The sequence below is a fragment of the Ahaetulla prasina genome, chromosome 9 (genome assembly GCF_028640845.1).
Source record: "Ahaetulla prasina isolate Xishuangbanna chromosome 9, ASM2864084v1, whole genome shotgun sequence".
In the NCBI taxonomy this organism is placed as follows: domain Eukaryota; kingdom Metazoa; phylum Chordata; class Lepidosauria; order Squamata; family Colubridae; genus Ahaetulla; species Ahaetulla prasina.
The window spans coordinates 5,593,206-5,620,785 of NC_080547.1; the positions used below are offsets into that span (position 1 = coordinate 5,593,206).

General features: G+C 40.8%; 1 protein-coding gene across 1 annotated transcript in view; it reads right to left on the reverse strand.

Moving 5' to 3' along the window:
- PEBP4 (phosphatidylethanolamine binding protein 4) overlaps window positions 1-27,580 on the reverse strand; it is a 342,691-nt gene that overhangs the window by 311,604 nt on the left and 3,507 nt on the right. Inside the window, exons 2-3 of the mRNA XM_058194679.1 lie at window positions 17,984-18,111; window positions 13,926-14,058 (exon numbers count right to left, since the gene is read on the reverse strand). Coding sequence (XP_058050662.1) covers window positions 13,926-14,058; window positions 17,984-18,105 — 255 coding nt within the window. The 5' untranslated portion in view covers window positions 18,106-18,111. The remainder of the gene's footprint in view (window positions 1-13,925; window positions 14,059-17,983; window positions 18,112-27,580) is intronic.

Here is a 27,580-nt window from a genome sequence, read left to right on the forward strand (position 1 = left end):
ATTCCTGACTCTAGGGGGCGGTGCTCATCTCCGTTTCAAAGCCAAAGAGCCAGCGCTGTCCGAAGATGTCTCCGTGGTCATGTGACCGGCATGACTCAATGCCAAAGGCGCACAGAACGCTGTTACCTTCCCACCAAAGGTGGTCCCTATTTTTCTACTTGCATTTTTTTACATGCTTTCGAACTGCTAGGTTGGCAGAAGCTGGGACAAGTAACGGGAGCTCACCCCGTTATGCGGCACTAGGGTTTGAACTGCTGAACTGCCAACCTTTCGATCGACAACCTCAGTGTCTTAGCTGCTATTAGTCTCCAGCATAAAGGGCATAATACTTTTGGCAAACTGCTCAATTCCTTAGGTACCCAGAGTAAAGCATAACCCTGCTCCTATTTTTTTTTTCCCCACTGATCCCAGATGTGTTTAAAATCAAGATACTACATGCAATAAATGTTGCAAACAGTCTTCATGAAATATTAAGATTCTTTGTCAACCCTGTGAGATCCAATCTTCTCTGGGGTATTGTGAAGGTGAATGAGACAGTCTCGTGTTGTAACATTTATTTTATTTATTCATTTTATTTTATTTTATTTATTTATTTATTTTGTCAAACACATACTAAACAATATATATAAGTATATGCCCATTACAGACCTCTTAGGAATGGGGTGAAGTCAACAGTCTTAGGTTAAAGTTTTGGGGATTTTGGGATGAGTTAGGTAGTGCATTCCAGGCATCGACCACTCTGTTGCTGAAGTCATATATTCTACAATCAAGATTTTCTACAATCAACATGTCACGTGTATCAAAATATGTAAACATGCTACTTCCTTCCTCTTGTGTAGAACATAACTGCCCCATGTTGAATAAACATTTGCAGAACAAACATTTGCAGAGAAATTAATCAGTGGTGAAATGTAAAATTTGTTACTACCAGTTCTGTGGGCGTGGCTGTAACGGTGGTGGTGTTAATGTGACTGAGTGGGCATGGCCAATTTTTTTTTTACTTTTAAAAGCATTTTTTCTACAATCTCTTCAGCCGAAGAGATTGTAGAAAAAATACTTTTAAAAGGTTCTGACGATCCCTGCTCCGTTGCCTGATCGTCAGAGGCTTTTAAAAGCATTTTTTTTACAACCTCTTCAGCTCTGAGCCCCACGATCATCAGAGGCTTTTTTTTTTACTTTTAAAAGCATTTTTCTTTGCTTTTCTTAAAAAGTTTTTTAAAAAAAGCCTCTGATGATCGCGCGGCTCAGCTGGGCACGGACAGGGGAAGGAATTTTTGCTACCGGTTCTCCGAACCACCCGCCGCCATCGCTACCGGGTCTGGACCGGCAGCATTTCACCCCTGAAGGTAATGTATATCGAAAGCGACTCAGGAGCTCTAAGCAAAAAAAGAAGTCTGCCTGTTCCAGAGGAAGCACTGATTTTCTAAGCACCTCCTCATCTTTGTTACACAACCCAGCCTGGGAGTTCCTGTGTGGGCAGACCGTGGGCTTTCCTCAGAACTGACAACATCTCCTTAGCTGGCTATGGCTCAGCAAAATCTGAACAGCTTACATAAACAGCGTTTCAGAGATATCCTTTGTGTGGGCTGCAGAAAGTCACCGAGGGGTGGGGGAGACGGGGGGGCTGGGGAAGCAGCCTCACCTCTTGCAGTGGGGGGTGAAAGAAAGATGACTCAAGTGTTTTGTAACTTGTCACATTCTAAACCGCAATTTGTAGGCAGGGAATAACGTCTCCAAAATAATCTCCTCTTCTCCCCCACCTCCCACCTCGCTTTGTCTAATTGAGATCCTCCTCTTCATTCCCACCTCCGGTTAAATAGAAAATCCATCACATCAGAAAGAAAGCAAAGAACACCCCAAGACTTGGTTGGTACAGGCAGCTTGGCAACAAGGAAGGATCCCTCCCCCCCGTAATTTAGAAGAATTACTCACTTGTAATCAAAGGCTTTTTAAATAGGTAAATAGGAAGCCGGAAAATAGGGGAAAAGCAAGGAAGTTTGAGGGAGAGCATTGAGAATAGTGTGTAGAATGTAGCAGCTGCATAGAGAATTCCTTTGACTTCTGCATTTTTGGCAAAACTTCCCTGGCTGAGGACACATCTGTAACATGATATTTAGCACCATCTCAGAGACAATATTCACACACTCACAGCTGCTTCCTTAATGGAGTTCCCTACTGTCCTTTCCCCTATTCCTGTAAGATTTGCATTTTCCAAGCGAAGATAAGTTTTTGCTTGGAAAATGCAAATCTTAAATGTTAAATGCCCCTTCTATTGTTTAAAATGACACTGTGTTTCCCCGAAAATAAGACCCTGTCTTATTTTTATTTTTTTTGAACCCTGAAATAAGCGCTTTGGCTTATTTCCATGTGCTCAAAAGCCCGATTGGGCTTATTATCAGTTGTCTTATTGGGGAGGGGGGGGAAACAGGATATTTAGCAATTATCCCAATAATGATTATGTAGTTTTCTTATCCCAGACTCCAATTTAACTTAGAACTGTGGTTTAAGCTCTCTTGCTACCTACTGTAAGGACGAAGGGCTAGTAATAGATTATGAACAGACAAAAATAATGGTCTTTGTTAGATGCACTAGGTCTCGTATACAGTATTTAAATGGCTGCAAAATCAAGGAAATCAAGATAGTTAAATAATTCAAAATCGTGTTCCAGATTTCACATGGAAGACATACAAACTATGCAGCTCAGAAATCATCTTCTATAATTGATTTTTTTTTTTAAAAAACCAATCTGGAGGTGCTCTAATTAATTCTGCAGCTTTATAACTAATTACTGTTTTAAACTGTGCTCTCCCAAGTTCCGCATGGCACCCATCTTATGAACAGTATTCCAAAGTAGAAACTGTGCAGTCTAAATTTTTGAGAAGTATCTTTCAAGTAGTAGCACGCAATGTCCCCAGCATTGTTCTCTGCTGTAAGACAGAAACAATTAAAATTGAAAGGGTGTATTTTGACAAGCATCAATGTCAAATGAGTGACAAGGATACCCTCTGAATCTACATCAATGAAGCAGATTATTATATTCTCAGATATAGCAACTAAATATTCTACGTTGTTCTTCATAGAGAACATCGGAGTTCAAAAAATATTTGGAGCTGCCCAAATGAATGCAGTGTAGATGTACCGTACATGTATATTTATGGATATGGATATGTATGTATATGTACATACATACATACATATGTATATATATACATACATATATATTTGTTTTCTGAGGTTTTCACGGGTGTTTGAATGTAGGTCTTTGGTTGTTCGGGTTTTCTCCCATGTAAAATTGGAAATGTCTTGGCAACGTTTCGACGAAGTCTCATTTGTCATCTTCAGGCTTCAGCTTCGTGCTTCTGGGAGCAATGTGTGATCGCAGCTGTTTCTTCCTTTTAAATGCTAGTGGGGGTTTGAACTGATTGGGTGGGAGCTTGGCTGTGCTCTGATTGGATGGAGGTTTTTTTGAGCACAACCAAGCCCCCACCCAAACAGGACACACCCCCAGCCAATCAGAGCACAAAAAAACCTCCATCCAATCAGAGCACAGCCAAGCTCCCACCCAATCAGTTCAAACCCCCACTAGCAGTTAAAAGGAAGAAACAGCTGCGATCACACATTGCTCCCAGAAGCACGAAGCTGAAGCCTGAAGATGACGAATGAGACTTCGTCGAAACGTTGCCAAGACATTTCCAATTTTACACGGGAGAAAACCCGAACAACCAAAGACCTACATACATATATATACATATACATACACACACACACATACAGAAAGACTAGACAAACAAACAAACAAATAAATAGGCTAAACAAATAAATAAATAAGAGCCTAATGCTGGGAAAGATTGAGGGCAGAAGAAGAATGGGACGACAGAGAACAAGGTAGCTGGATGGAGTCACTGAAGCAGTCGGTGTGAGCTTAAATGGACTCCAGAGGATGGTAGAGGACAGGAAGGCCTGGAGGAACATTGTCCATGGGATCGCAATGGGTTAGACACGACTTCGCAATGAACAACAAAACTCTATTGCAAATGTTCTTCGTTCTAGATTCCAAAAACTTGTGAAGTGGTAGCTTGCATGCACCCTCTCCTAGGAAAATGAGATATTTTAGGAAATATTAAAAGGGCAGAATATTTCCCCTAAAAGAGAGGCAGAAACTCGGTCCCACCCCCCCACCCCCGCCACCTTTGTCAAGGGGCCACTAAACCAGTCTATTTTACATAACAAAGATCTACCTCCTTCAGCGGAGCCTTAATAGGAATTGCCCAAAGCCCTTCCATTACATCATCATCCAGCAAGGCTCAACCAAGCCTGGGATTCAAAAGACAACCTACAAAGTTACCCCTGCACGGCCCCACGGGAGTCTGACAACCAATCAGAATACAGAATCAAATTCAAAAGCCCAACAGAAGGTATAAATCTCCCTCCCTCCCTCCCTCCCTCTCTCTCTCTTTCTTTCTCTCTCTTTCTCTCTCTCTCACCCAAAAGCCATTTTGCCCAGGACCTCAAAACCGTGTGGTCCTGTCCACCGCTAAACTATCTTTTCAAGCAGCCTCCATGTTTCCAAAGTCTTTCTCCCCACTTGGAACTGAACCCAGATGGACATTTCTTCCAACACACCCAACATGAGAAATTCTCCTCCCGCAATTCACAGTCAACCTGTTAATGAGCCTTCTTGACTTTTGTGGCAGGTTATCTCTGATTTTATAGCCTCTTGGGATTTTGAGTTCCGTGAACAGCCTCACATTTGGTTTAAAATTATAGGCTGAGTAGTTCTTCTCTTCTATTATTGTGCTGTCAATCTTGTATTAACACATTATAATATGGTACACTGAGTGCATCTGTTCTGTATATCACAAGTTCTAATTGTCATTTGTTGAATCATTTTGTTTTTATGCATTTGTTATGCAATTATTTCACACAAGGTGGCTTAAGTGTTGATTACTATAGACTGTTTAAAGAGATCAAAGTAAAACCCATCAACGTTCTGCAGCTTTAAAGTATATCAACCTCTTTCCTAAATGCACACTTAAAGGTTGAATAAATAGGCTGTAGTGAAGTTATCCTTCGTCTGCTTGGAGCAGTGGAATATTTATTTATTTATTTGTCAATCATATAAGATAACAGGTAAAAGTATAAATATAATTTGGATATATGAAAAGAGTAAGTAAAAAAAATATTAGGACAGGGACGGTAGGCACGCAGGTGCGCTTATGCACGCCTCTTACAGACCTCTTAGAAATGGAGTGAGGTCAACAGTAGACAGTCTAAGGTTAAAGTTTTTGGGGTTTGGGGAAGAAACTACAGAGTCAGGTAGTGCATTCCAGGCATTAACAACTCTGTTACTGAAGTTGTATTTTCTGCAATTGAGTTTGGAGCGGTTTAACTTGAGTTTGTATCTATTGTTTGCGCGTGCGTTGTTGTGGTTGAAGCTGAAGTAGTCACTGACAGGTAGGCCATTGTGGTAGATAGTTTTACGTACTATGCTCAGGTCAGACTGAAGTCAGCATAGTTCTAAGTTGTCTAAACCCAAAATTTGGAGTATGGTGGCATAAAGTATTTTATTACGAGCAGAGGAGTGGAGGACTCTTTTTGTGAAATATCTCTGGACTCTCTCGATTGTATTTATGTCCGATATGCAGTGCAGGTTCCAGACAGATGAGCTGTATTCGAGAATTGGTCTAGCAAATGTTTTGTATGCTCTGATTAGTAGTGTAATATTACCGGAGAAGAAGCTATGCAAAATTAGTTTTACAACTCTTTATGTCTTTTGGGCGATGTTGTTACAGTGGGCTTTGGCACTTAGATCATTTGATATGAGTACTCCAAGGTCCTTGACAGAGTGAGGGTCATCTATAAGGTCATGTCCATCTAATTTGTATTTTATATTTTGGTTTGTTTGTTTTTTTGCCAATGTGCAAGACAGAGCATTTGTTTGTCTGAGATGGTTAAGTTTCTTGTCAGAGCATAAACAATACTATGGATAAGAAATGACATTTCTACCATGCCTACTCATGCAAAGAAGTTCTTAAAAAAGACATTAGCAGTTCAGCTTAGCGTACTCCAACAATACCTCTTGATATGCCAGATTTCTTAATATTAGAGAGCGAAAGTTTCTGTTAGCTAGCAAATAGAATATTTTGAGAAGTTTACATAGTACGACATAAACGACTTCAACTTCCTCTGGATGCTGGATTATCACTGGTAAAAATTTCTCCGAAGGAAGTCAGAGCAACTCTAAACGGTTGCTCTTTCTGAGCAAATTGCAAGAACCATGAGTTAGTTAGTTGCATGAGTCAAGTAGTTGGGAGTTGAGGGATTTACTAAGTCTGCACTATTATTAATCTTCTCATCGTTCCCATCACCCATCTCCTTCCATTTATGACTGCATGGCTGTAACTTTGTTGCTTTGTATCCTTACGATTTATATTTTATTTTATTTTATTTATTTGTCACATCAGTATATATAAGCATAAGCATGAAATAACTATTTATATTGTTTCCTGATTGCTTACAACATTATCACTAAGTGTTGTACCTTATGATTCTTGATGAACATATCTTTTCTTTTATGTACGCTGAGAACATATGCACCAAGACACATACTTTGTGTGTCCAATCACACTCAGCCAAAAAAATCTTCCTTCCTTCCTTCCTTCCTTCCTTCCTTCCTTCCTTCCTTTCTATCTAACATGAGAAAGAAAACCAGTTGAAGCTTCTAAATGACAATTTAATATTTAATGCTTTTTGACTTCGTTGAAGATCAAGTTATTGGTTCCTCAAAAGGTATCCATAGACTAAATTTATTCTTGCTGCTTGAATTGGTTCGCTCTGTTGCATACAATGTGGTTTTCCTTCCCTTTTTGTTCGTGGCTTGTCAACCAAGCAGGAGTAAAGGCAGATTGATGATGGATATCATCATCTTTCCAAGTATATCAGTGGAAGTAAAAGTAAAACCAAACATATTCCGGAAAGGAGACGGTCTCAACCCTCAGTGAATATGGCTAGCACCTCTGGAATCCTCTGAGGAAGTCATCAAATGTAATGATGAAAAGAGGAATGTGGAAGAGTAGGTAGAAAAGTATTGCCATAAATTGCAGCTTTAAAAAACTGCTGTGGGTAAATTGCTTTTTAACAAGCAGACAAGCTCTATCAATAGCATCTACCGTATGTTTTTATAAAGTGCAGAAATATGTTTTTAAGAGGCCAGTAAATAAAGTTCCTATCGATTTGATCTCAAGTGTAATCTGTTTTTCTGTCTGCCACAAACACTGGTAATAAAGCAGAATCATGTAATACGGCATTTCAGCTAATGCGACTATACATCAAGACCGGGACTGCATGTTTGCTAGTGATCTATCATCTTCTATTGGGATTGCTTAGCTGCAGAATTTATAAACTTGCTCCAAATTGATGCAATGTTCAATTTTCTTTTCCAATTTATTTTTTGGTTGAGCAAAGCAATATTGAAGTGTTTGAAAGACAAGGCGTATTACCAACGTATCCAGATGTTTTCAGTCTAAGCTGAACTTCTTATTGAGCAACGGCGTATCCATCATTGAAGGAATCGTAGTTGGCAACAGGAGAACTTTCGGACAAATTAATATTCTCTGCTCGTGAAAATTAAAATGTATCTCATAGATTCGTTTAAAAAAACTTGGCCATTTTGGCTTATTCTATCATAGATTGAAAACTGGAGCATTACGTCTTAACATCTGCGGTATATAAACCATGAGAGCGTAAGTAATATTAATCCATTTGGTACACAAGTTGCTTTAAACAAAAAACAAGCATAGCTGAAACTTTTGGAATAACTATATCTACAATAAAATGCTGTTAATGTTGCCTTTCCAAAAATCACCAATGTGTAATAAGGAACTGTTGTTCAAGGTATTCTAATTAAACAGATATGCCCATCCTTAAAATATGTGTCATGCAATAGATTCCTCTTACAGAATTGATATAACACGTACTTCCAATCTAACTGACATTTCCAAAATGGAGACAGGGATAGTCTACATTTTTCATTTATATAAAAATGTATTTCCACATTGCTCTGGTAAAAAAAAAACTTAAACAATCAGTAATTTAGATCTGAAGCTTGATAGCAATCTTAGTTTTTCCTCTATCACAATACTTTGCTAATATTAATCAATCTTATTCTTATAGTTAGAAGAATATCTGTTGAGTCCACTGGAAGATTCTCCATCTGTGATTTATAGAAATACAGTATGTTCCATTCCATTCTAGATATATTATTTATTTATTATTTTATTTTTAAATATTGGTTTATTATTATTATTTTATATTTATCATTTCATTACTAGCACGTCATGAAGTAGCTGAATGTACAGTTGTCATAATTCAACACTCACTACAGCTATAAACAGTTTTAACAGCAATAAGTTTGTTTCTTTTTTTAAAAAATGTGTAGGTAAATTACAAAACTAGTTACCAAATAGTTATATTATTATTCTGATATAGCTGCAAATGGCCTTAAATGACTGCCGCGGCGCTTCAAAGTGCCTCACTACAGCTGATCAGCGCTGTAGGCAATTAGTAGACCGGTGCCTCTATTTTTAAAGAAGGTAGACCGGTGCGCTCCCAAAAAAAGGCAATTAGTAGACCGGTGCCTCTATTTTTAAAGAAGGTAGACCGATGTGCTCCCAAGTTTTGTATACTTTATTATTTTTATTATTTATTATTATTGACCATGCCCATTCAGTCACCTGACCACCAAGCCATGACCACCAATTAAGCCACGCCCACCAAGTAAGCCACGCCCACAGAACCGGTAGGGAAAAATTTTAGATTTCAACCCTGCTTTGGATGCTACATAATTCATAAACTGCTTCCATCCATCATAAGATCTCATCCCAGTTTACCCACCCCTGCCCACAACCATTTGATAAACTGCTTGCCAAATGCCCTGCTATCATAGCTGTAGACTTTTTAAATTAATTGCCAATTGACATAAAGTAGGTTAGGCAGATTTAAATAAATCAATTACTTAAAAATCACCAGGAACTTGAAATCTCAAAAGCCGTATTTTTCACGTTTTATTTTATTATAACTTCTTCCTTTGCCTGGATATATATTTTAAAATATATTATCACATACTCCAAACCTTAGCACTCTTGTGTATTTTTCATTGTAATTGAAGAGACTCTTGCCTGGAAATCTACCAAGTTATTTGGGGGAAATTAAAAAGTCAGCCACATATAGCATGTAGACAAGAGGTTTATAGATATATTATCCATGCTATGCTCTCTGCTGGCTGACTGAATGTAACAGGCAATGAAAAACGTAGAAGTATTTAAAATGTAGAGTCACTTGGGGACATTTCAACAATTACATACCGTATTTTTCGGAGTATAAGACACAAGTTTTCCCCCCCAAAAAAGAGGGTGAAAATCTGGGTGCATCTTATACTCTGAATGTATCCCTGCCCAGCTTCTCAAACGGAGGTTTCAGAGGCTGAAAAAAGCATTAGAAACGAAGTTTCAGAAAAGAAGCCCCCAAACAGAGCTTCAAAAAAGAAGCCCCCAAACAGAGCTTCAAAGGCTTTTTTTCTTAAGCTGTTCTGGAGGCTTTCAGAGGCAGAAAAAAATGTTTTTTCTGAAAAGGTGTTTCAGAGGCAGAAAAAAAGCAAAAAAAACAACAATACACAAGGCACAGAGCTCAAAACCAAGGAACCTGTTGCTAAAATTCCCCTCTGGGAACAGCTGATTGGGGGCATTCCAGGAGGCCGATCCACCTGCCAATCAGCTTTTTTCTTATTTTCCTCCCCAAAAACTAAGGTGCGTCTGATACTCTGAAAAATACTACCGTACATCAGAAGCAGAAAAAATATTTCACAACTTGTTAATCTCCATCTTTCAGGAAGATTTAGAATCTACCGTAGTTTAACATTTTAATGACCAGATAGCCCTAATATAAATATTTAAGGGCACAGAACCAGGGGTGAAATCCAGCAGGTTCTGACAGGTTCTGGAGAACCGGTAGCGGAAATTTTGAGTAGTTTGGAGAACCGGCAAATACCGCCTCTGGCTGGCCCCAGAGTGGGGTGGGAATGGAGATTTTGCAATATCCTTCCCCTGCCACGCCCACCAAGCCACACCACGTCCACCAAGCCACGCCCACAGAACCGGTAGTAAAAAAAATTGAATTTCACCACTGCACAGAACACTAGAAGATGCTACAGATGTTATCTGAGGAATTGGGTTTTCTTACCATCCATAAAATATTCAAATTTCATGTGATTCTTTTCAAACCCTAGTATTTTAGTCGTGATAAAAATAATCGTAACAAATAAAGTAGTTCAGCTTTTGGCCACTCTGCTCGGGAACAAAATGAAGTCCTTCCCTGCAGAAATTGGGACTGTTAAGCTACCAGGGGCTCCTGCTTCTCTTGTCTGATTGTTTACTAGGTAGCATCTCTTCCCCTCGCTCCCCAAAATCAACCACACATTCCATTACAAAGAGTCAGTGTAGCACAATGCTGGTATAGAAACCAGAAGGCAGTGAGTCAGTAGTGGGTTCCGCTTACCTTCGCTACCGGTTTGGAACTGGGAGTGCGGGCGCATGCGCAGAGCATCTGGGATGACGTCTGGGCAGGTGGGCGGAGCCTCCCGTCGCCGCCACTACCGGTTCGTCCGAACCGGGACGAACTGGTAGAAACCCACCACTGCAGTGAGTCCTCCCTTAGGCAGGAAAGCTAACTGGGTGACTTTGGCCTAATCACTTGGAGGCTCTCAGTTCTAATCTTGCCTTTGGCAAGAAAGCTGACTGGGTGACTGTGGGCCAATCACCAGGAGACCGTGAGCTCTAGTCCTGCCTTAGGCATGAAAGCCAGCTCAGGAATTTTAAATTATTCACTGTCTCTCTCAGCCCACCTACCTCACAGGGTTTTTTTTATTTTTATGTGGGGAAAATAGGAGGAAGGAGTATTACATATGCTCACCGCCTTGAGTTATACATTTTAAAAAAAGGAAGGATAAAATAACAGCCACAGCAGCATTCTGGAACAGCTGAACCTTCCAAGTATTTTTCAAGGCAGCCCCATGTAGAGGGAATTTCACTAGCCCACAAGTGAGGTAACAGAGAGCGTACAAAAATAAATTCAAATACAAAAACAATGCTTTAAAGCCCAGTTAAAACCATAATATGAAAATTTCCCAAAAGGATTAAATATCTGATTATTCATATTATTACAGCAGCGAGAATCGTACTCGCACAAGTTTGGAAAATGTCCACTATAGCAACAGACTTTGGAATAATCCGGAAAATTTTTGAATGTGCAGAAATGGACAAACTTAATTAAAGAATTAAATAATAAGGAAGACTTGGAATACTACTCAACTTGGGAAAATTAGGTATCAATGGTTAGAAATTAAAAATAGGAAAGGAATAGAACAAAATAAAACATAAATTGTATTTACATATGTTTGATTAAACAGGAATATTTGGGAATAAAGTTAAGAATTGTGTACGTTGAATTGTATAATTATTATGGATGTATTTGTGTTATAGATGTATTTTTATTTTTATTTTTATTTTTTAAAAGTTAATAAAGGTTTTTTTGAAAATTAAAAAAAACATAAAAAACAACTAGGGATGAAATCCAGCAGGTTCTGACAGATTCTGGAGAACCGGTAGCGGAAATTTTGAGCAGTTTGGAGAAACGACAAATGGTACCTCTGGCTGGGAATGGAGATTTTGGAATATCCTTCCTGCAGGAGTGGGGATGGAATGGGAATTTTGCAGTACCCTTCCTCTGCCACGCCCACCCCAGCCACGCCCACCAAGCCACGCCACACCGACTAAGCCATGCCCACAGAACCGGAAGTAAAAAAAATTGGATCAGATGCATCTCTCCTGACTCTCTTTAAATAGCTTGGATTACGGAAATGCAATCTTACAGAAGAAGCAGAAATCCGAGATAGGCCTTGTGGAAAACATCCCACAACAGAATTAACTTTTTATCATCCCTAGGAAAATTTCATCTGTTATGCAATGTGATAACAAGGATAATATTGCCATCTACTGGGCTGTTTTTTCCCCTCCACTCTAATACCGTCAACATTTTACAAGACACCGTTCCTGCTCATTCATCTCCAGAATATTTCCAGGATATTAAGGGCTTGATGTGGGAGTATAAACCCACAACCAATACAGCAACAGAACAGTCCAAATATCCTAGTGGAATTCTTCCTCCATTACAACTGTGAGAGGGATCTTGGAGTTCTAGTGGACAACCATTTAGATATGAGCCAGCCGTGTTGCAGCAGCTGCCAAAAAAGCCAACACAGTTCTGGGCTGCATAAACAGAGGGATAGAATCAAGATCACGTGAAGTGTTAATACCACTTTATGATGCCTTTGGTAAGGCCACACCAAAGTTAGTTCTACCACACTTGACATCCACCAAGATGAATCTGACTTGATATTGAATGTATTTTATCATCTCTAGATTAAGCCGTTGTAAATCCTGAGGGGGAGGTGTGTATTTCAGTTCTACGAATGATGGAAGTGTTGGGCTTAGAGGTCAATAATCCAATTCCATGGGATGATGGTGACCCGGTTTTCATGCTCTATAATCCAATGCATTAACATTGGTGCTTATTTGAAAGCCGCCAGCATTCCTGCAAGCTGCTAATGATTCCTGCAAACAATATCATCTAGACCACTGACCGTGTCCACACGGTTCTGGGTTCATGCTGTTATCAAACAACGCAGTTATATTACATAAATGCTTTTTATGATGCAATGCAGTAAATAAATGAACGGAAGCTGATTACTGTACAGCTTCTATAGTACATAATTGCTTAATGTAAAAGCTTTAAAGCACTTTCTACAAATCAAAATTCCATAGCAAAGAACAGCCCTTTGCATTCATTAGTCTTCATCGTTATTCTCTTTATCCTTTTATATGTAACACGTATAAAATTTCTGCTTGGGCATAAAATTCAAACAGCTTATTTGATGTTTTAACAACGTAGTAGGTAGGAAAATTATATGCTGGCTACACTATTCAGAGACAAAAGGAGTGAGGAAGACAGGGGTGAAAACTACTTACCTTCCTTACAGGTTCGGAAGTGCATACATACCACGTGTGTGTACGTCACATGCGCGCGCAGACCTTCTGTGCATGCGCAAAACCTTCTCCGCATGCGCAGAAGGTAAAAAACACATTAGTTCCTGGTTAAAACCAGGACACCTGGGCGGTGTCATTTCTTTGCCGAACCACTGGCCACGATCGCTACCGGATCGCCAGATCCGGTCAGAACCGGGAGCATTTCACCCGTGAGGGAAGACATATTGGATGTTGACACATTTACTTCATGGCGAAGGGAAACTTTACTCTCCACAGACCTGTTCTGAATTATTTCCCACTAGTTTCCACTAACCATCACGCAACGGCACATGTAGGGGTTTATTTGTGTGTGTATATGCATATATATTCAAACACAGATGCTTGCTATAGAGCAGGGGTATCCAACTTGATTTCATTGAGGGCCACATCAGGGTTGTGTTTGACCTCGGGGGGGTGGGGGTGTTGGGCGTGGCCAGGGGGCTCATTGATATCACTCATCGAGGCTCCGTTTTTGGCTGCAATGGCATCCTGCAGCCTTCTGCCAGCAAAAATGGAGCTTGGGGAGGCCACGCACTGCCCGCCTGGGCTCCATTTTCACTGGTAGAGGCATCGCGGGTCAGTCCTTTACTGTTTCTAAGCAGATCTGGGCCACGAGCCTTGCGTTTGCATCCCTGCTATAGAGGAACGTCGCAAAGCATACATGTTTTTGCACATATGATTTTAGGCACCGTTAAGAAAAAAGAAGAGCAATGTAATTAAATGAACCAAAATATCTAATCGCCCTCAGAAACGTCTGCATAAAATGACGAAGAGTAAATAAGTTCTTACCATATCCGCCTGCTGATATTTAACTTCGGGGCTGATCCATTCCTTGCTGATCCGTTTACGATAGGCATTGCACTTTGGAATATATGAACAGCCAACATCTCCCAATTCTGGATAGAAAACTTCTAGACTCCCCCTGTCAGAAAGATTTTGAAGATACAATTTGAAATCTGAGTGGGAGATTGGGAAGGTGTATTTTAGGAAAGAATAGGGGGGAAAAAGAATGTGTTTATATTTATCTTTATTTTTGTTTAAACAGTGTAAGGTTTCCATAAATTATTAAAAAGTAAGTTACTTCAGACAACTATTTGGGGCATGAACTGATGCCATCGATTACCGATTAGTACAGCGGTTCTCAACCTGTGGGTCGGGACCCCGTTGGGGGTCGAATGACGATTTGCCAGGGGTCGCATAAGAAGAATCGCGCTCCAATGGTTGACTCCACAAGCCAGCTGCAGGCTCTTCAAATCGCTAGCCGAATTCGGCTTCAGGCGCGATGAATTAAAAAAGAGAGAAATCTTTGCTCTGATGTCTCCCTCTCAAGCCAGCTGCAGTCACTCCCAATCGCTAGCCTAATCTGGCTTCAGGCGCGATAAACTTAATAGGGGAGGAGTCTCCGCTTTAATGCCTCCATCCTCAAGGCAATTGCAAGCAGTTCAGATCGCTAGCCAATACCGCTTCAGGCGCGATAAATTCAAAACGAAAATAATTTTACGGTTGGGGTCGCCACATCGTGGGGAATTGTATTAAAGGGGTCACCACATCATGGGGAATTGTATTGAAGGGGTCGCAGCACTATAAAGGTTGAGAACCACTGGATTAGTATGACTGGGATTGGTTGATTTTTATTTTCCTAGTTATACCATGGATGTTTTATTGCTTTTTATGGATGTTTTATTGCTTCTTTAATGGATTATTGTAAGCTGTTGAAAACCTCTCTTGATTGCAGCAGTCATTACAAAAGTCTTCTGAAAGACTCAATGAGTTACAGTAAATAAGAATCATTGGTATAGAAGAAGCTTTCAAGGCCCTTTTGAATAAATGGCTTCTTTGGATCAGTGATATGCTTTATACGAGAAATATTTCTGAGTGGATACTGCATATTGGCTGGGTTCACAACCAAAGTTGTGGACTGTTGAGCAGAGTACCCTATGCATGAAAACGACTGAGACTGGTTGTAGACAATAACGGTCACTTGCAGACAAACTGGGGTTTGATATTCCTTTACTTTTAGGGAAAAGGCAAAGTCATAGTCCAAAAACAATTCCAGGTCATACACATATAAAGCCAGTCAGTCAGGGATGTTTCAAACCAAGTCTTCTTACCAAACGTAGACTTGCAAAACAAACAAGGTCTTCTTTCAGTTCGGCAAAACACAGTTCAATTCACAACGGTCAGTATCTTGAGGAATCAGTAACTAGCCATGATCAAGCAATGATCATAAAGCTCAAATATACAGTTGCAGCATGTCATTAGGTTACAATGCTGTAGCGTCCCTGTAGATTCCCCACAAGCCATAATTTAGTAGTCCTTTTATACATTGGCTACAGAGCTCAACCAATCAGGATGCTTGCATGATGCAGCACAGCCTTAAAGCAATATCATGCTTTTCTTACTGCAAACATATATAGTTAGTTTATATATTGCCTAGCCAACTAGTTAGGCAAATAACAATTTCTTGATACTGATGTACAGCCAAGATCTGATGCAGTCACGCCCCTGAAGCAGAGGTGGCATCCAGCAGGTTCTGACCAGGTCTGGCAAACCGGTAGCGGAAATTTTGAGTAGTTCGGAGAACCGGTAAATACCCCACCTCTGACTGGCCCCACCTCCATCTATTCTCTGCCTCCCGAGTCCCAGCTAATCGGGAGGAAATGGCGATTTTGCAGGAACCTTCCCCTGGAGTGGGGAGGGAATGGAGATTTTATAGTATACCTCCCCTGCCACGCCCACCAAGCCACACCCACAGAACAGGTAGTAAACCACTGCCCTGAAGCTTGTGTTGGGATGAGGGAAACAACCTAAGACTATCCTCTAAATCAGGGGTGTCAAACTCAATTTCATTGAGAGCCACATCAAGGCTGTGGTTGAATTTGGGGGGGGGGCAGGTGGCCGTGGCCGACTGGATGGGTGTGGTCAACTAGGTGGGCGTGGCCAGCTTGACGCCACTCCCCAAACTGCTGGCATATTTCTTCTTCATATTGGGTAGACCTGGCTGATGCCACACTGGCCTGATCTTTCCTCTTCGCACTGGGTAGATTGGGACGATTTTTGCTCTTCGTATTGCGTTGACCAGGACGGCCCTGCATGCCATATCTGACAACATTGTGAGCTGAATTTGGCCCATGGGCCTCGAGTTTGACATTCCTGCTCTAAATCTAACCATAGGGCTAGAGTACTACAGTGGAGTAGAATGAAAAGCTATAGAATAGAATAGAATAGAATAGAATTTATTGGCCAAGTGTGATTGGACACACAAGGAATTTGTTTTGGTGCATATGCTCTCAGTGTACATAAAAGAAAAAGGGAAAAAAAATACCTTCATCAAAGGTACAACATTTACAACACAAATGATGGTCATAGGTTGCAATTTAACCCTTAATGATAGCGAAGTGCGGGATGAGGACGAATAAAATAAAAGGGAAATGTTAACATATTTTTTAAAGCCGTTGCCAGGTTTCCCAAGGTGAGCAACAGAGGTGGGTTTCAGCAGGTTCTGACCAGTTCTGGAGAACCGGTAGCAGGAATTTTGAGTAGTTCAGAGAACTGGTAGTAAAAATTCTGACTGGACCTGCCCCCATCTATTCTCTGCCTCCCAAATCCCAGCTGATCGGGAGGAAATGGGGATTCTGCAGTATCCTTCCCCGGAGTGGGATGGGAATGGAGATTTTACAGTATCCTTCCCCTGCCACGCTTGCCAAACCACACCCACCAAGCCATGCCATGCCCACTAAGCCATGCCCACAGAACCTGTAGTAAAAAACTTTGAAACCCACCACTGGTGAGCAAGTACTTTTTAGAACATTTCAGACCAATTATAGAGTAGAATTCAGAAACATATTGTTCTCCTCTGAAATAAATAAAACAATTTGAAAGTTTCCAGATAGCCCTACTATCTACTACTATCTACTACTGTCAATTATCTTCTGTCCTACCAATTATGTCTGCCCGACTTCCAATTCCTCAAAGGACTTTACAATTATTATTTTTTTAAAATAGTTGCAGTGTTATTTCTGATATGAGGAAAGATGGGAGACAGAAACTCAAAAATACCCTGACTTTTATTTCAGTATGTGTTTTGTCCTTAGTTTAATTTGCTTAGTTTTATGAATGTCCAAGGTTATTGTTGATGCTTTAAATGATACTCACTAAATCGTTACCTTTTTTATTTTTAATTTACTTTTTAAATACTAATTGAATTGTTACTTTTTAAACATCTTCTTTGTTTGACCTTGCTTAGAGCCTTCTAGAAATAGGCTGAGCCATGAATGTTGTGATATAATAAAATATATACCACATTTGCAAAAAAAATCTTCTGCATGCAATTTGACATACACAGAAACAAGACAAAATGTTGGATGATCCAGGATCCAATTTCTTGAAATATACTGATAAAAAGAGTACACATCAAAACCAAAGATACCAGTGTGAATGCTCATAAATATACCTGATATCTATCATCTATATAGATATTCATCTATATACTTCTTAATCATATATGGCCCTGATATTATTCTTTAAAAAGTAGAGGCATATACCAGCTAAATTTAAATAGTATGTCCCATAGTTTTAACATAGAGAGTAAATGTATGCAACTTCTTCTATCCAATATTATCAATGGATAAATGCTTGTCTGTCAGAAACACACTATTAATACCATCTAATAGAATAAACATTTTAATAGAATATTGCCAAAAGAGTTATGGTTATCCCTAGGAAGTTAATTTACTGATGACTCTTATTCAGAAAATGTTACTGATGTTGTTGCATAAAATGTTTGCTTTATGGCTGTCATGATGAATGAAAATTGGTATAAAACTTATAAAGGAATCTGAGCTTACCTACAAAATGTTTTGTCCTCCATGTCCAGTTTTCTAAAGATGCATTCTTCCATTCTGACGCTGTCTTGCAGGACAACTAAAAGCAAAGAAACTGCCAGAAAACGGAGAACCAGAGGCTTCATCGTGTCCTGCCAAAAACAAAATAGTGAAAAGTTAACAGATTCCACGGGCACGTTTCTGGCCTTCCCAAACTTCCAGTTGGCCCGTTTTTTGCCCTCCCCGAGCCTCCATGCGCAGTCTGCAATTACCTGCATCCAAAACAGGGTGCATGGGGACTCCTGGGAGGGGAGGGGAGGGGTGGGCGGGGCCAGCCAGGAGTGGGATTTGGGGGTTCTCTGAACTGCACAGAATCGTAGCTCGAGGTTCTCCCGAACCCCTGCGAACCCCCAGCAGCCTACTCCTGGATTCCACCAGACACAACTGCATTGCGAAGCTGCCTATATTTTTTGCAAATCGCTCTAAGCAATTATTTCCAAATTCTATTGCCAACAGCACTTTAAATGCATCAGATCCATGAAAGCTAAATTTTACAGTCAACCTTCTAATCATTAACGTGTGTTTTATGTTTCGTCTTCTGAGCTGGCGTAATGGCTACTCAGTAGCATGTTATTAATAGAATATTGCCAAAAGAGTTATGGTTATCCCTAGGAAGTTAATTTACTGATGACTCTTATTCAGAAAATGTTACTGATGTTGTTGCATAAAATGTTTGCTTTATGGCTGTCATGATGAATGAAAATTGGTATAAAACTTATAAAGGAATCTGAGCTTACCTACAAAATGTTTTGTCCTCAGTTTAATTTGCTTAGTTTTATGAATGTCCAAGGTTATTGTTGATGCTTTAAATGATACTAACTAAATTGTTACCTTTTTTATTTTTAATTTACTTTTTAAATACTAATTGAATTGTTACTTTTTAAACATCTTCTTTGTTTGACCTTGCTTAGAGCCTTCTAGAAATAGGCTGAGCCATGAATGTTGTGATATAATAAAATATATACCGCATTTGCAAAAAAAACCTTCTGCATGCAATTTGACATACACAGAAAGAAGACAAAATGTTGGATGATCCAGGATCCAATTTCTTGAAATATACTGATAAAAAGAGTACACATCAAAACCAAAAATACCAGTGTGAATGCTCATAAATATACCTGATATCTATATCATCTATATCAGGGGTGTCCAAAGTTTTTTGAGTGAGGGCCAAATACAGAAAAATAAGCAAAGGCCCGGGTTTTTGTACCAGTTCTTTGGGCGTGGCTTATTTTGGGGTGTGGCTTGGTGGTCATGTGACTGGTGGGCGTGGCTAACTGCTCATGTGACTGAGTGGATGTGGCTATGGGCATAGAAACTACTCAGAGGGCTAAAAAAAGTAATTTTTGACCAGTCCTCACACTTATGACCATCCTCACATTTATGCCCATTGCAGCATTTTTAACAACCATATCACTCATTTCACAACTGCTTCTCTTCACCACGGTTACAAGATAGGGTGCAAAATGTAAAGATAGTTGTAGGTGTGAGGACCAGTCAAAAGTGTGAGAACCTGTCAGAAATCACTTTTTTCAGCCGTCTGGGTAGTCCCTATGCACAGTTTATGAATATGTTTCATATTCATTCATCTTGGCCAGGGGTGTCCAAACTTGGTCCCTTAAGACTTGTGGTCAAAGCTGGCTGAGGAACTCTGGGAATTGAAGTCCACAAGTCTTAAAGAGACCAAGTTTGGACACCCCTGATCTTGGCTTTTGTTTTGTATTTGGTATGAAACTCCCTTCGTTATTCCCTGCCCAAGGGGTGGAGGCGCGAGGAGCCTCACCAGGCGGCCCGAGGAAGGCGAGGATAGAACTGCTGGGGTCGGGCACGGCCAGCAGCCACTTTCCCGCTTGCCGCCGCCTCACCTGTTTCTCGATGGCTGTCACTGCCGCCACGCGTGTCCGACATGGGGAGGCGTGAGGAGCCTCGCCAGGCGGCCCGAGGAAGGCGAGGGTAGAACTGCTGGGGTCAGGCACGGCCAGCAGCCTCTTTCCCGCTCACCGCCTCCTCCGCCCCTCTTATGCAATTTGACATACACAGAAAGAAGACAAAATGTTGGATGATCCAGGATCCAATTTCTTGAAATATACTGATAAAAGAGTACACATCAAAACCAAAGATACCAGTGTGAATGCTCATAAATATACCTGATATCTATATCATCTATATCAGGGTGTCCAAACTTGGTCCCTTAAGACTTGTGGTCAAAGCTGGCTGAGGAACTCTGGGAATTGAAGTCCACAAGTCTTAAAGAGACCAAGTTTGGACACCCCTGATCTATATAGATATTCATCTATATACTTCTTAATCATATATGGGCCTGATATTATTCTTTAAAAAGTAGAGGCATATACCAGCTAAATTTAAATAGTATGTCCCATAGTTTTAACATAGAGAGTAAATGTATGCAACTTCTTCTATCCAATATTATCAATGGATAAATGCTTGTCTGTCAGAAATACACTATTAATACCATCTAATAGAATAAACATTTTAATAGAATATTGCCAAAAGAGTTATGGTTATCCCTAGGAAGTTAATTTACTGATGACTCTTATTCAGAAAATGTTACTGATGTTGTTGCATAAAATGTTTGCTTTATGGCTGTCATGATGAATGAAAATTGGTATAAAACTTATAAAGGAATCTGAGCTTACCTACAAAATGTTTTGTCCTCCATGTCCAGTTTTCTAAAGATGCATTCTTCCATTCTGACGCTGTCTTGCAGGACAACTAAAAACAAAGAAACTGCCAGAAAACGGAGAATCAGAGGCTTCATCGTGTCCTGCCAAAAACAAAATAGTGAAAAGTTAACAGATTCCACGGGCACGTTTCTGGCCTTCCCAAACTTCCAGTTGGCCCGTTTTTTGCCCTCCCCGAGCCTCCATGCGCAGTCTGCAATTACCTGCATCCAAAACGGGGTGCATGGGGACTCCTGGGAGGGGAGGGGAGGGGAGGAGTGGGTGGGGCCAACCAGGAGTGGGATTTGGGGGTTCTCTGAACTGCACAGAATCGTAGCTCGAGGTTCTCCCGAACCCCTGCGAACCCCCAGCAACCTACCCCTGGATTCCACCAGACACAACTGCATTGCGAAGCTGCCTATATTTTTTGCAAATCGCTCTAAGCAATTATTTCCAAATTCTATTGCCAACAGCACTTTAAATGCATCAGATCCATGAAAGCTAAATTTTACAGTCAACCTTCTAATCATTAACGTGTGTTTTATGTTTCGTCTTCTGAGCTGGCGTAATGGCTACTCAGTAGCATGTTATTAATAGAATAAATTAAATGCCTTTGTACCCAAGGTTTCCCTCAATTTGAGCTCATCAGAGGGAGACAAAAACAGCTTAATTTGAGCGAAACTCAGGCTGTTCTTTCTAATTCAGTAAATACAGAACAAGCCCATAAAATGCCCTTGGGATAGGAAAGAGCTGTCTGTGTAGGCCTAGATTTAAAAAATCTTGACTTTTTTGACCTCTTTCCTTCTTGTAGACATCCCTATAACTGCTTTTGAATACAGGACTGGGTGCGAGGTAGACAAATGAGAATAAATAATTCAGAGGCCCAGCATTCCTATATATTTTATTATTTATTTGTTTGTTTGTTTGCTTTTTAACTCTGCCTGTATTACTTTATAAGTAACTCAATGTGGCAAATGTACCTAATACTCCTTCCTTCTCCTATTTTCCCCAAAGCAACAATTATGTGAGGCAAGTTGGGATAGAGTGCCTGGTTCACCCAGATGGCTTTCATGGGTAGGGCAGGACTAGAACTCACAGCCTCCTGGTTTCATCTTAACCGCTACACTATCCCAAACTAACCAAATAAATAATATAGTGTATTATTACACTATATAAATATATAGTGTGTCAAGAGTTTGTTGCAAAAAAACAAATCCAGAAGCACACATAGATAAACTGATTCAGCAGGATTCATTAACTTCTCAAGGGTCCTTGAGTGGCGCAGACTGCTAAACAGTCTGTTATTAACAACAGCTGCCTGCAATTATTGCAGGTTCAAGTCCCACTAGGCCCAAGGTTGACTCAGCCTTCCATCCTTTATAAGGTAGGTAAAATGAGGACCCAGATTGTTGGGGGCAATAAGTTGACTTTGTATATAAATATATAAATGGATGAAGACTATTGCTTAACATAGTATAAGCCGCCCTGAGTCTTCGGAGAAGGGCGGGGTATAAATGTAAATAAAAATAAATAAATAAATAAATAAATAAATTCTCTATATACCAGAATATATATACAATACCAACAGCAGAGTTTCATTTCAGCTCAGATCAGCAGACAAGTTCACACACACAGCTTCACAGCTTCACACACACAGATTTCAATTTCTCTTTACTCTGCACAGAATCAGAAGCTGCAGACCTGGCTCCAGTCTATCTCAGTTCCCAATTGGCTGACTTAGTTGCTATGCCTATTCATTGGCTGATCTTGTTACTATGTCTTCCCAGTCATGAATATTCTGACATAGTGTATTACATTGCCTTACATAATGTAAGCCGCCCTGAGTCTTCGGAGAAGGGCGGGATATAAATTCAAATAAAAAAACAAAAAAATAAATAAAACAAAAAAACAAAAAAATAAAAAATAAAAAAAACCTACTGGTTAAAGCTGCAGGCTAGAAAACAAGAGACCATGAGTTCAAGTCCTGCCTTATGCATGAACTGTCCGGCTGGGTAGTTTTTGGCCAGTAGCCCAAACCACCTGACAGGATTGTTGTTGCAGGGAAAATAGAAAAAGGAGGGTATATGCTGGATATGTTTCTGCCTTGAGTTATTGGTAAAATTAATTAAATAAATAAATACAATAACAAAATGGTGAGGAGAACACACCAAATCCCGCTCAGCCTGACCCACCTCAAAAGGTCATAATTGGGAGTAAAAAACAAACAAACAGAGGCACTAAAGCACCCGAATGAAGGGCTGGATACAAATGTAATAAATAAATGCATAAATACAGTAAACAAGGCCTCCTAGGACAGGGGGTCGGCAAACTTGGGCTCTTTTAAGACTTGTGGACTTCAACTCCCAGAGTCCCTCAGCCAGCAAAGCTTGTTGTTGTTTTTTTCCATAAAGAAGTTTTATTTTTACAATCATATCAAACAGCTCATGTTGAAGTCCACAAGTCTTAAAAGAGCCAAGTTTGCAGACCTCTGTCCTAGGACCATTACTGCCTCCCCACACTTCTCTCTCTCGTGCGTTCAGTAACAACCACAACGGTTTCCAGTTCAACACCCACCATAAAAAGCTTTCAAAAACTCAACTCGGGCACTTCGTGTTCCCGTGCTTAAAAGGCCAAAGATATGCATTGAAGGGTTAAATATGGGGGCATTTCAAAGGCTGGAATGTTTCGTTCTCCCTTCCCATGAGAAACATTTCACCCAGCATAATTTTCTGGGAGAGAATTTCATTTCGGTGGAGGCCAGCTTGAAAGAAATTGGCTGCTTCGATCGAAACACATCTTTTCCCTCCTTTCCCCCCCCCCCTCAGAATTCTCCCCGCTTCTTCCTTCGAGGGTCTTCCTCTCGCCCGCTCAAGCTCAGCAGCATCCACAGGTGTGGTTGGGAAGAAAAAAAATCAAGATAGCAATCAAAGGACCACCTGGTTTGACGTGCCGCCATCTTGATTTTGTATGACCACCTATCTGGGGCAAACAAATTTAATCAATCGATGTTTATTTTGGAAAGCGTAGGATATATATTTTATCAAATTTTGTTTCCCACCCATCTCGCTACAAGTCCATTGTTCCAATATCTCAGGGGCTGCCCCAAAGAAAAGGGAGTCGAACTATTCTCCAAAGCACCTGAGGGTAGAACAAGAAACAATGAGTGGAAACTCACCAAGGAGAGAAGCAAATTAGAACTAAGGAGAAATTTCCTGACAGTCAGAACAATGAATCAGTGGAACAACTTGCCTCCAGAAGTTTTTTAAGAAGATGTTGGATAACCATTTGTCTGAAGTGGTGTAGGGTTTCCTGTCTAAGCAGGGGGTTGGACTAGAAGACCTCCAAGGTCCCTTCCAACTCTTGTTATTCTATTCTAAATTCTGGGGCTATCATGTTTCAAAAACCTCAGCCAAATATATCAATCATGGGAATTTGAAGGAGGGGAGCCGTATCCTTCGAATCCGGCTGATGAAAAGAAGAAAGCTAATAAAATAATACAATATTTTATATAATAACTAAAAAAACATAAATTTTAAAATAATAAAAATAAAGCTAATGAAAAGAAGCACGAGGGGTGACAGGATAACACTGTTTCAATATTTGAGGGGCTTTTACAAAGACGGGTGTGGGTGTCGGTGTCAAATGGATGAAGACTATTACTTGACATAGTGTAAGCCGCCCTGAGTCTTTGGAGAAGGGCGGGATATAAATGCAAATTTAAAAAAAACAAACTATTTTCCAAAGCACCAAAAGGCAAGATAAGAAACAAGGGGAGAAGCAACCTAGAACTAAGGGGAAATTTCCTAATGGTGAGAACAATTAACCAGTGGAATGCCTTTTTTTTTTAATTTGCATTTATATCCCGCCCTTCTCCGAAGACTCAGGGCGGCTTACACTATGTTAGCAGTAGTCTTCATCCTATTTGTATATTTATATACAAAGTCAACTTATTCCCCCCCAACAATCTGGGTCCTCATTTTACCTACCTTATAAAGGATGGAAGGCTGAGTCAACCTTGGGCTTGGTGGGACTTGAACCTGCAGTAATTGCAAGCAGCTGCTGTTAATAACAGACTGTCTTAACAGTCTGAACCACAGAGGCCTTGCCTTCAGAAGTTGTGGGTGCTCCATTACTGGAGGCTTTCAAAAAGGGATTCGGACAACCATTTGTCTGAAACAGCACAGGTCTCTTCAGAGGTGGATTTCAGCAGGTTCTGACCAGTTCTGGAGAACCGGTAGTGGAAATTTTGAGTAGTTCGGAGAACAGGTAGTAAAAATTCTGACTGGCCCCGCCCCCATCTATTCTCTGCCTCCCAAGTCCCAGCCGATCGGGAGGAAATGGGGATTTTGCAGTATCCTTCCCCTGGAGTGGGGTGGGAATGGAGATTTTACAGTATCCTTCACCTGGAGTGGGGAGGGAATGGAGATTTTACAGTATCCTTCCTCTGGAGTGAGGTGGGAATGGAGATTTTACAGTATCCTTCCTCTGGAGTGAGGTGGGAATGGAGATTTTACAGTATCCTTCCTCTGGAGTGAGGTGGGAATGGAGATTTTACAGTATCCTTTACCTGGAGTAGGGTGGGAATGGAGATTTTACAGTATCCTTCCCCCATAGTGGGGTGGGAATGGAGATTTTACAGTATCCTTCCCCTGTAGTGGGGTGGGAATGGAGATTTTACAATATCCTTCCCCTGGAGTGAGGTGGGAATGGAGATTTTACAGTATCCTTTACCTGGAGTAGGGTGGGAATGGAGATTTCATAATATCCTTCCCCAGGAGTGGGATGGGAATGGATATTTTACAGTATCCTTCCCCCATAGTGGGGTGGGAATGGAGATTTTACAGTATCCTTCCCCTGGAGTGGGGTGGGAATGGAGATTTCACAGTATCCTTCCCCTGGAGTGGGGAGGGAATGGAGATTTTGCAGTATCCTTCCCTGGAGTGGGGTGGGAATGGAGATTTCACAGTACCCTTCCCCTGGAGTGGGGTGGGAATGGAGATTTTAGAGTATCCTTCCCCTGAAGTGGGGTGGGAATGGAGATTTCATAATATCCTTCCCCAGGAGTGGGGTGGGAATGGATATTTTACAGTATCCTTCCCCAGGAGTGAGGTGGGAATGGAGATTTTACAGTATCTTTTACCTGGAGTAGGGTGGGAATGGAGATTTCATAATATCCTTCCCCAGGAGTGGGATGGGAATGGATATTTTACAGTCTCCTTCCCCTGAAGTGGGGAGGGAATTTAGATTTTACAGTATCCTTCCCCTGGAGTGGGGGGGAATGGGGATTTTGCAGTATCCTTCCCCTGGAGTGGGGTGGGAATGGAGATTTCACAGTATCCTTCCCCTGGAGTGGGGAGGGAATGGAGATTTTGCAGTATCCTTCCCCTGGAGTGGGGTGGGAATGGAGATTTCACAGTATCCTTCCCCTGGAGTGGGGTGGGAATGGAGATTTTACAGTATCCTTCCCCTGGAGTGGGGAGGGAATGGAGATTTCACAGTATCCTTCCCTTGGAGTGGGGTGGGAATGGAGATTTTACAGTATCCTTCACCTGGAGTGTGGTGGGAATGGTGATTTTACAATATCCTTCCCCTGGAGTGAGGTGGGAATGGAGATTTTGCAGTATCTTCCCCTCGAGTGGGGAGGGAATGGAGATTTTACAGTATCCTTCTCCTGGAGTGGGGAGGGAATGGAGATTTTACAGTATCCTTCCCCTCGAGTGGGGTGGGAATGGAGATTTTACAGTATCCTTCCATGCCCACCAAGCTACACCCACAGAACCGGTAATAAAAAAAATTGAAACCCGCCACCGAGTCTCCTGCTCGAGCGGGGGGGGGTTGGACTAGAAGACCTCTGAGGTTGCTTCCAACTCTTATTGTTCTACGTTCTATGTTCTTACTGCTACTACCTGATATACTGGCAACAATTCCTAATTCTTAAGAGAACCAGATTAGTCTACTGTAGTGGTTAAGGCACTAGCCTCGAAAACGGGAGGCCGTGAGTTCAAGTCTTGCCTTAAAACCCTCAAAAGCCCAACTGTGGGTGACTTTGTGCCGGTCACTCTCTTTCAGCCCAACCCACGTTACAATGGTGGTTGTTGTTGTTATGGGGGGAAATAGGAGGATGGTGCGTTGAATGTTCTCCCCCTTGAATTATTTGTAAAAATAATAAAGATGGGGTTGTAAACAAATTAACTCATCAATAATTATCTATCACTTGTTTGAGTCATGCACAGAGAAAGTGGGTGTTACTTCTGGATAAAAAGGTGCCCCAGACTGGATGATTAGAACAGGCTCTTGGGGGAGATAAGCAGGATATAAATTTAATAAATAAGATTAGTGATCCTGCCCCATTTTACGCTCACTTGAAGGCATCTGTGTCAGTATTTATATATTTATATTCATATATTTATATTCATAATAACACATAAAGTATTTACCAATACTTTTACCAAATACCAATAGCTGACTCTTCAGAGTTTCATTTCAGCTCGGATCAGCAGACAAATTCGCACACACAGCCTCACAGCTCAGAGCTTAACACACACTGGTTAGTTTCAGTTTCAATTCTCTGCACAGACTCAGTTCTGTTCCAGCTCCCCATTGGCTGATTTAGTTGCTGTGCGGCTATTCATTGGCTGACCTTGTTACCATGTCTTCCCGGTCATCAATATTCTGACAATCTGGAGCCTTCTTCCACCTGGCCCCATTATAGCAATAGCAATTAAGACTTATATTCCACTTCCCAGTGCTTTTACAGTGCTCTTACCCTCCAACAATCTGGGTCCTCATTTTACCCACCTCAGAAGGATGGAAGGCTCTAAAGAGTTGTAAACCTAATCTTGCGTAGTTTCTTTTCCAAAAACACCACACTATTAACCAG